Source organism: Sander vitreus, chromosome 1 (genome assembly GCF_031162955.1).
Source record: "Sander vitreus isolate 19-12246 chromosome 1, sanVit1, whole genome shotgun sequence".
NCBI lineage: Eukaryota > Metazoa > Chordata > Actinopteri > Perciformes > Percidae > Sander > Sander vitreus.
In genome coordinates, this window is record NC_135855.1 from 20559212 (window position 1) to 20570116 (window position 10905).

The 10905-nt window shown below is 40.2% G+C and overlaps 1 protein-coding gene across 1 annotated transcript; it reads right to left on the bottom strand.

Annotated features, from left to right (window-relative positions):
• Window positions 1–871: 871 nt before the first annotated feature.
• LOC144523172 (uncharacterized) lies at window positions 872–6608 on the bottom strand. Its single transcript, XM_078258554.1, has 7 exons — window positions 6398–6608; window positions 6077–6101; window positions 3862–5251; window positions 2755–3588; window positions 2057–2122; window positions 1210–1320; window positions 872–1030 (listed from the first exon to the last, which is right to left on the bottom strand). The coding sequence occupies exons 1-7, from the start codon at window positions 6606–6608 to the stop codon at window positions 872–874; spliced, it is 2796 nt and encodes a 931-aa protein (XP_078114680.1).
• Window positions 6609–10905: the final 4297 nt, after the last annotated feature.

Genomic DNA, 10905 nt, shown 5'->3' on the forward strand with positions numbered 1-10905 from the left:
TTGCCACAGGTCGGACTTGAACCCTGGACTTCTCGCCAAGGCACAAACCTCTAAGCACGTGTGCCTGCTCTACCCACTGAGCCAACCTGGCCACGAAAAACAACTACTTTAAACTAAGTTAAATTGTTCCAGGAAACACATGTTCCTTTAATAACATCATGCGTACAAACTTAAACAGCATCACAAATTACTCTTTAAGAAAACAATGGAAACAATCATCATCATTCACACACCAATGCACCAGATAAATAATACTGCTGTTAGAATAAGTGACATAATAGTCATTAATAAAGGCACCTTGTTTTAATGAGTATTGGGCTCATTACTTATGAGTATCTGGTCATTGGAAATTAGGGCTGCACGATATGAGGAAAATATGTGATATGCGAAAATGCTGTTGAATATCGTGATAACTATATTACTTGCAATAAATAAAAAATATATTTATATAGATATATGTATCCTATATATATATATCCTATATATATATATATATATATATATATCCTATATATATATATATATATATATAGATATTAAAGTGTACTCAGTTCTGCCTTTCAGCTACTTTCAGTATTCTGCTAAAATACAACAATTAGCTTGTTGAGTTTGAAACAAATGAAGGGAAATCATTTCCAACATTCTTTTATTGAACATTGAATTGAATATTAGGCACCACAAAAAAAGGTTACATTTTAAAGTGCAGTTTTCTACTGATATTTTCTTTCAACTAACACAAAAGAATCTGTGTCTTTCGCAATATGTCGCAGCCTTTCGCGATGTGTTTATTGCGCTAGTTGATATCACGACGATAAAAAAAAAAACTATTTATTGTGCAGCCCTATTAGAAATGATTAGGTGACACCGTCACTTACACATTGATGTTGTTCTGCAGTGAGGGCAAAGCTTCAATGTCAGCTGGGCTGGCTTCAGCTAGCAGGGGAGCCAGCTCAGGGAAAAGACTATCATCTTTTACCAGGTGGGCCTGGAACAACACTGACACCATGGTGGACAGGTACTTAACCGGCAACTGAAAACAGAAACAAATACCAGTTTTGTGTCCGCAACAACGCAAAACTGTGTACTGTGTTCAACTTAGACTAAAACAGACGATACAGCAGTGAAACAGAGAACTAAGAATTCCAGGAAGAAACAGAAAAGACAGCTGTGGTCGGTGTAGATTTCACGTGGTTGTGTGTGCTTATTCACCTGCAGCGTATCCTTGTTTCTGCTGTAGTACTGAAGAATCAGTCTGACGGTGCTGATGTGAGCTGAACTGAGCACTGAGCTCAGGCTGCTCAGCGGTATACTGAAGTACTCCTGGACACACACGAGGAAATTAGTCCAAATAAACAAGTGTACAAGCTTGTATAATACAAGCCTAAAAATCTACAGCCACGCTAGCATCTCTGTGAGGCTGTACATAGGCTCAGCTGTGCTTTGAGCTAAAAGGTAATGTCAGGATGCTAACATGCTCACAATGACGATGCTTGTTTTCAAATTAGCACTAAACTCAAAGTACATCTGAGGCTGATGGGAATGTAATTAGAATTGCAAGGATTTGGTCAAACACAAAAGTATTGGGCAAATTTAAATTTTGACCTTATGATGGTGCCAGAGGGAAAGTTAGGGTGTCACCAAAGTTATTACAATTCATCCTGAGGGGGACATGAATGTGTGTACTTAACTTCATGTTGAGAAATGTCCCTCAAAACCACAAATGTCAAAGTCATGATTGAGCTAAAGGAAAAGTTAGTATAACACATTGTCTTGAGACCATGAATGTCTGCAAGAAATGTTTGAGCCAATATAGTAGATGTTGAGATATTTTACAGGATAAGTAAAAACTTTGACCTACTGGTGGCACTAGAGGAAAAGTCAGAGGATCAGCAAAGTCATTAGGATTCATCCTTTGTGGACCATGAACGTCTGTACAGAATTTCATGGGAAATCCATCCAATAACTGTTGAGATATTTAAGTCTGGACCAAAAGTGTTGGACCAACAGACAGACGGACTTTAACTTACAATAACATTTAAGGTGTGGTATAAATCACCTTAATGACGGAGAATTCATTACTGGTCACGTCTCTTGCTGTCAGCATCAAGCTGGTTAAGACTCTCTACAGAAGGGAGACACACACACACACACACACACACACACACACACACACACACACACACACTTAACAGGGGGATTAATGTCACTACATAATCTGGGAGTCTGCTGTTAAACACATTACTGTAATTGTCAAATCAAGTGTGAGCCAGTAGAGATTACACCCAGAGGAAGAGAATCAGTATGTCCATATCGATGACAGGAGTGTAACCGTACACCAGCTGTAGGCTGTCTGTACACAGGAGGTCAGCTGCTATACAATGACGCTAATGGTAACTGATTTGGATTAATGATTGGATAAACTATAAAGTCAATGAACTGTTCTACACATAAACTGATTGAGCCTATATGAATAAAACATGAGGGAGAATCTCTATTCACACTATGCTCTGATTAACCTACAGAATACATTGCTAAAATATACTTCATTAGTCATTCATACTGAATAAGTAGTAACAAATAATATAGCAAGCAGGATTGGAATGTATCGTGGTACATTTACTGAACTGCTGTACTCAAGTAGAAGTTGAGGTACTAGTTTAAGCACATTTTGCTAATAATACTTTTACTTAAGTGACATTTTCAACATAGGACATTTAATTGTTAGATTAAATTATCTGAATACCTACTACTTACCCCAAAGCACTGCAGCAACACCCTTTTTTTGTCAAAGTTGTTTTCCCTTTCGAGATAGCGAACGACAGACCCTAACACACTTTGTCTTATGTTCTCAGTGACATGCAGCGAGGTGTTCTGGACCTCCTCCAGAGCTAACAGGATCACCACAGTAATGCTAACTGCCTGCTCCAACACAGTGGCCACAGGTGGACTCAGCACATCATCCACCCTGGTCCTCCGATTCTCCACCCAGCAGCGCACCACTATCTGCAGGGCCATATTCTGACTGGCCCCGGGCTGGCAGGCTGACGTGAAGTCAGCTGAGCAGGTCCAGTTGAACTGTCTCACCAGGCTTCTGGCCAGGCAAAAATTAGGGTCTGTGGTGGTGGTGGTGGTGCTGCTGTTGGTGGTGGTGCTAGTGATGTAGTTGGAGTAGGTGGTACACATGCTGCCCACCCACAAGCTAGAAGGCTCCCGGGACAGCAGAAAGAGAAGACCAGCGTTAGGGCAGATGGAGGAGACAAAACTTGTCTGGTCGTGCTGCCAGCAGAGAGTCAGGAGTGCTGCATCTGGAAGAGAAATGCTCCAGCTGGAGTACTGGCACTGCTCTGCCGGGTTGAATCCAGTCAGGCCTACTTGTCCCCTATTTCCACCAGGAGATACCACTGGGTTTGAATGGTTGGCACAGAACTGTATTAACCAGGTGTTGTCGAGATTGGCCAACAGGTTCTGGAGGATTGTGGCATTGGCGCAGACTTTGGAGGTGAAGTTAAGTGGGTCGAATTCAGTGCAGAGAGCTAGATCAGTCATGTCAACGATGATGGGACGGGTCCAGTCAGAGTACCTGCACACCTAAAGCACAGATGATTGTGAATACAACTTTAGAAAGAAATTCTATACTACTGAGTTTTAAAAGAATATTTTACCTTGATTTTTGTAATGGTTTACTGTCCATCTAGTGATTGATACTGCTAATACTAGTTTTTTTTTATATATTGTGGATATACAGTATACATGAGCGCATATAGAGTTCAAGACTTGTATATGGGACTTGTCATTCTTTTAGTGCATGCAAGTTGATAGACTTTGGATACACAAATCCATGTCATCCAGGTAAATACCCACCTGTGATAACACAGCTATTTCCTCTATTTCCTTTATGTTTGTGCAGACTGATGTCAGCCATTTGTTCAGAGGGTCTTGTAACAGCTTTTCAAACACAGATGCTTTGCAGCAGACATTCTTCTGAAAAGCAAGCTCATCATACTCCCAACAGAGGGCGACCACTGAATTGTCCACCTGCCGATATCCCCACGTGTAGTAGTCGCACCAGCTTGCGATGCTAAAGGCCTGGGTCTGAGTGGGCTCAGGGGGAAGAAAGGTGAGAGAGGAGTTGCAGTGACTCTCCAGCCAGGCATTTGCTTTATTACGCAGCAGACTGTTCAGAAAAGTTTTGTTCGAGCAAACCTCTTTAGTAAAACCACTCTGATCGAAGAGAATGCACTGTGACAAAACGTCGATGGTAATTTGCATCACATCGTGCCACTCCGAGTAATGACAAGAATCTAATATTAATGAATTCATGTTGGGGAATGGTGGTGGAGGGGGCAGGCTTGTGCAGTTTGGCATGAACCGCCCGTTTTCAGGGTTGGAGAATAAAAGCAAGAAGAATCCGGTGTTGTCACAGATTAGTTGGGTCAGTCTGGAACTGTCCAGGGTCATGCAGAACTCCAGTAAGGAGGGGTCCACCAGGACTGAGGGCTGGTTGATCCACTGCTCATAGAAGCAGAATTGACTCACCATGTGCCCAGGGTCTGCAGAGGAGTTGGCACAGTATCCATACAGCCAGCTGTTCATCTGATTTGAGAGCAGTTTCCTCATCAACGTAGCATTGTTACAAACCTGCTTCACAAACTCCCTATATTCGTTATCACTGCACAGTGACACAAGGACAGCGTCCACCGCCTTGTTTTCCAGCCAGTTGCTGTAGTTACAGGCGAGCTGTTTGAGGTTGGAGGCTTCTCTGACTACTCGTTGAGGTGCAGACCCAGGGATGGGAAGAGTTTCAAAGGAAGGGGTGACGGCAGGGGAAGGCTGTGTGTCCCCAACGCTGCAGTCAGATGACCTGCTGAGGAGCGGGGACACCAGTGTTTGAATAACATAACACATGTTGCTCCACACCTGCTCTATCTGGTTAGGGCTGAGGGAGCTGAGCGCCTGGCAAAAGGTGTGCACAGATGTAGAGGACCCCACTCTTGACCCCGTGATGATGTCAGCACACAGCGTGTCATTGAGCCCGACCAGAATGTGGCGATCACACTTCAGAAGGATGTCAGGGTTGATATCAATGTCATCTTTTGCCTCTGGGACGCTGCGCTGGAAGGGGACACCGGGAGGATTCTGGCACTCTGGCCCTGGATATGTGCACATAGACTGCCCAGGACCCAGGAAGATATCCAGGAGGATGTCAACGATGGAGTTACTGAAGGACCAGCTCACATTGTTGTTTATTCCCCTAAAGAAAACAGAAATTTAATTAATTGCTACAGATTATTTCATTAACACGATAATATTTACTAAAATGCATACAGATGTAGTGAGAGCTACTCTGGCTGATATGTATTACTTATATGACACATGGAGGGATATGTTAAATAGAAATAATAATAATAATAATAATAATAATAATAATAATAATAATAATATCCTTTGTTGCTTATATTATTGTTTGCGAGCTAGTAGTTTTCCTTTTCCAGTGCTTTTGTTGGTTGATTACTATACTTTTTTATCTTATATAATCTTACCATCAAACCCAATTTTAATGATTTCAACTTGAGAAATAATGTTTTATTTATTTATTTATATATTTGTGCATTAGTTTGGCACGGTGAATGGCTCTAAATAAAGGTTACCCATGACCTTGGCCGCCATTACAATGAAGAAGCCAGTCAGAGGAACTAGAGAACTAGGGTGCTATGGTGAATTTATAACACTTCAGCATTTCAGGTGTGAACAAAACACTGCTGAATTCATTCCAAATTAAGACAGAATCTGTTGGTGAATTTATGTAAACTGCGGTCTGTAAACTCCGTTTTCTCAACAGTGTGATATTTAGCTCACCGTTAGCGGCGTACATCAGAATTTTAGGCTCAGCGCTTGATGTTTCTTACCGAAATGCACCTTGGGAATCGTAGTTAAATGTCCCTCTGAAGTTTTTTTTTAATGTAGTCTTCACATGCTTGTTGTAGCCTACCTTTGTCTTTTATTTATTTATGTATTATTTTTTTTAGCTTTAATATGGAAAAAAGGGTTTTACGTGAATTTCACTAATATGACTTACCACATAATGAGCTGCTTGAGATCTCCTGCAGAACAAGTGGGGAAAATGTAGCCTAATTAGCATAACGAAATGAAGGCACTGCTAAAACGTTTATATTGATGGGAATTTTACCTTGCTCACAGGTGTCGTTTCCGTCTAAAGATGGTATTCTGATTCCAAACTGTAAAGCTATTTGAATATAGTCCATTGGTATTTGGAGTACAGTTGCCATGAAATTTGAGACATACGTCACAGATGCATCCACAAGGCCACTCACAGCACTTATCAGCTTCCCAGAAAGAGGGAGACTTGACAGTATATTTGTAAATGTTTGCTGAAAACCGTGTAACGCTGCAGAGGCTGATTCCCCCATGCTGATGTAGGCCCTCAGGAAGCTGTTGGACTCTCCGTCGCTGCTCGGTGGAGAACATGTCTGGGATCTCAGAGACGACACCAATATCAGCAGTGGCTTTCCTAACTCCAGGGACACGGTCTTTGTCAGTTCTGCCTCCAGTCCACAGTCCTGTCTCCCAGACAGAATACAAACTAACATTTTGGGAAAGTCGTCTAGGTATCGTTCTCTCATCATTGGTTGAAAGACAGCAAATACGTTACTCAGAATATCGTAATATGGCCTCAAGTCAGCAAACGAAGAGACGCCGGAGCTGCGCGTGTTTGCATTTTCACCGGACAAAGAATGGATTTGATTAATAACTTCCTTGATCTCTCCCTCTAATTTGGTGGCATCGTTGGGAGTCTGGTCAGACTTTCTTTGTATTAATGTGGGTTGTGAATTCACTTGCCTGACATCGCATATGATCCCTGTAGATATTAAGAACAAAAATATTATAAAGGAAATATTAATTTCTGTGATAACGTTTATCGTTATTTTTGACCTTTGCTATTGTAAAATTGAAAAGTAAAAACAGAGTTCTGACATTTAGGCTATTTTGTTTTTAACTTTATTTAACCAGGTTGGAAACGTCATTTGCAGATATGACAAAATAAAATAAAAAATCCTTTCCAGGCTTTGTAAAATAGCCTAATAAATTTAACAGACAAATATTACGTTAGCTGTAGCCTATTTATAATTTACACATGGCTGTTATGTGTAAGCATTTATAAGTCTTACAACAAGCACTTCTTTCTCATGCAAAGCTTTATTAACAGTTAATAGGCCTACTGATAATTTAGCTTTGCTTATCAAGAAATTGATCACACGTAGGCTAATATTGCCATCTCAGTGGAAATGTTCTGTATTACCACATTTCTTATTTAGACAATACAGCCTGAAAGTTTTCTGAAATATTATTTTGTAGCCTACTTACCAAACAGGATGCACATGCATGCAGCTGGTGTCGACCACATTTTAAGTGCCCTCAATCAAATGGAAGCAGGCAACCACTCCAGATAATAATAGAAGTAATAAAATACAATACAATAATCCACGTTGTTTTATCCTGTGGCTATAGTAGTGATGTTCAGCTGAGGCAGAAGAACTGGGTTGAGGACAGGCTTCATATTGGTGAACTGTACGGAGTCAGGATTCAACAAGCTGTCGCTCATCCTTCTAACTTCATGGTCGCTCGGCAGGCTGAGGTGATGCCACTCTGCTCTCAGAGGCCGTGGAGCTCCGTGTCTGCCTGCAACTCTACACCTGCTCTTAGAGCAGCGTCATTACGGACACCGGTAAAGGGGGAAAAGTAGGTGCGAAATGAGGGCTGTGAAACGCAGAAGGGATTTCGGCAACAAGCCCGGCCATCGGTGCTGAATTATTAATGGAGTGTGTTGATCAACTCCTGCGAATGAAAGCTGAGTCCTCTCGGAGGAGTCAGAAGATACCAAACTAACTGCTGGAGGACTTACAAGACATCTGCTGCAAATACTATTGTGGACTACTTACAGTCACCCACTTACAGAGCCTGATGGTGCTGTGAGGTGGCTCAGATTGTCAAAGAGCGTTTATTTACTCAAGACGAAGGTCATAGCAAACAAAACATATTGGAACCCCCCCCAACGATAACTCCTTTAAATAGCATAATCAGTTGAAATTAAATGAATAATTAAAACATAGTAATTCCTTTTAATGGTTACCTTTCCTACATATTAAGATATTAAGTTTTTAAACAAATAACATTTACACCTTAAATGAAAATATCTAATTATTCTAATCCCTTTAACAAAAGTTACACATTCAGGACTAAGTGTTTTTCTTCCGAACCTCATTAAAATACAATCAATTAATAAAATCATTATCATTGGAAGAAGTTGATGCTAGGAGTCAAAATTATAAAATACTATTAATACAAATTATACAGTATGAACCCTGGTGAAATGAATACTTATCAGTTAAGGGCCTTTTAATGCTACAATTGATAAAGTGACCCTGTGTCTATTATTTTAGGAAAAGATGGGGACATAGATTCTACAAATATCTCTTTACTCATAAGCATAAAGTGTACCACTAAACTATAACATTCCTCTTTTATCGCATGAATTGTCCCACATCGTCAGCATCATCTCAGACAAGAGAAATAAAAACAAAGGGCATGCAAGAGGTTTTTAACTTTAAAAACTTTGTTTCAGAAATTCAATGTAACTGTATATATACACTTTACAATAGCATATAGCCTGACGGCTAACAAAGATGTCTTAAAACATGTTTTAATACATCTAAAGCACAAATAGCAATTCTTGCAAGTAAAATGGCTTGATGGATATTGGAGAAAAAAATAAATCATTAACACGATTGCTCTTTTCTGCAGAAAAAGTGCCATGATTAAAATTTAATTCAGGACTTTCCCACAAAGCAAGCGGTATTCTCTACATGCTAAATTTAACAGTTCAGTGACATTGCGCTAAACTAAACATACAGATATTTGTAAGAAAAAAAAAACACTCCATCTGATGTAAAGTTAAATCTTCATTAATACATTTAAAAAGTAGATACGACATGCCTTTTGAAATCAAAAATACAAAAGATTTTCCTTACTTTAAGGATTTTTTTTTTTTTTTAAACATGAAGCTGCATGTATTGTACAACACTCAAGTGTACAATAAACTGGTAATGCACACAAAAAGGAGCTTGATGAAAAGTATCAAATGCCTCCCACCGACCCTTCAGACACAAGCAATGACTGATAACTATAATCACACTGAGGGGATGAGCCCACCTGGGCTACATCACACACTCAAGATTAGGCTTGGAGACGGTAGTCAGGGTGGTGAGAGCTCATAGGGGTAGGGAGGGGGCTACCATGGTGGGACCTCAAGACATGTTTCCTCTTCCGTGCACATTGTTCTTGCCTCCTCTCTAACATGTGAACGGTAGATACGAGCTACCATCCCTCCCTCATCGGTTTGCTTTAGTTGAGGAAAGAACAAAACAAGGAATTGGGAAAGACACTTAAGACTTCACCCCCATGTACAATTTACATTCATAGTCTGGACATGTGTACCCATAACATTATGTCTGAGCAAACACCATTGTGCCCTGTAACAAACTTGAATACAAACTAATCCTAATTTCTGGAGAGCTACTAACTTTTGGGTGAAAAAAAAAAAAAAAAAAGAGGCAAAGACAGACAGGCGCTGAAAAGATGGAAACCATCTCTGATGCACAACCTGCATTAAGTGAGCAGCAGGGATTGTTTGGGCAGGGCACAGCAGGATTCACCTGGCAACTTAACTCATGGGGGGGGGGGGGAAACCGAGGTACAACTCAATGGAATCACAGTACGCAATACATACAGCACACCGGAAAAAAAAAAAAAAAAAAGTCTGGGTGTCTCCAGGTATCTGCAAAGCTTTGAGGTCTGATTGTCTCTTTCCATCTAAGCATTTTAGGGGTGAGAGTGTAGGAAATGCTATTTTGGGGGGGGGGGGGGGCGAGATTTCTAAGGAGGGGAATCGTATGGCACTGTACAGGCAACCCAGACAAATCCAAACACTCATATTTGCTTTAACATAAAATGCACTTTGATTTAAACTGAACAAGAACTGAAAAAGGTTCAACAGTGCATACCAAATTCAGGCAGAGATTCAAGTCAACTCTCGAGGGTTTGGGCAATGACAGAAGACAGTCAGGCATTTGAGCTTTCGGTCTTTATCACCCAGGTTTAGGCTTGTAAGGATGCAAACAAAAACATCTACATTTCTGCCTACTGTTTGTCTCCATTAAATAAATTAAGTTGAAACAACAGAGGAGTAAAATGTCAGTTTGGCTTGAGTGTCCAGGCTGATGTCAGGCAGAAACACATTCATAGAGTTACCATTCTTAAACACGTTTTAAACTGCACTAAACATAAAAAATAAAGTATGTAAGTAAAAAAATATGAAACGGGTAGAGTAGCAGTCAGTGAAGCTGACTGTTAAAACAGTATGTTGCTGGTGCCAGATATGGCTGATACAGGGTCTGGCCATAGGTTTCTACCATGGGTAGACTTTATGACACACTGGCAGAGATGTGCTACATTAGTCATAATGCTACTGCCATCACATTACAACTAAAAGAAAGAGCTCTGATTTTAGCCAGAATACTTGATTAGGAGTAAAAGACAATACTGATTATAGACAAATCAAATACTATTATTAAAGAAAGGTTAACATTGACACATATCACTTTGAAAATGAATAACCCTCAAACCTTTACAATATGTCAGATTTACAGGTAAGGAGATTTTTGATCCTAACATTTAAATAAGGAGCCATGTGTCCACAGTGAAGCCAACACATCGATTTAAACCTCTATTTGTTAGAACAAGAACAAACTATACTTTAAGTCCTGGAGTAATTCCATTTCGTTTGACTATGCAGTGGACTGTCATTAATATGCACCCATGTTCTCCTAA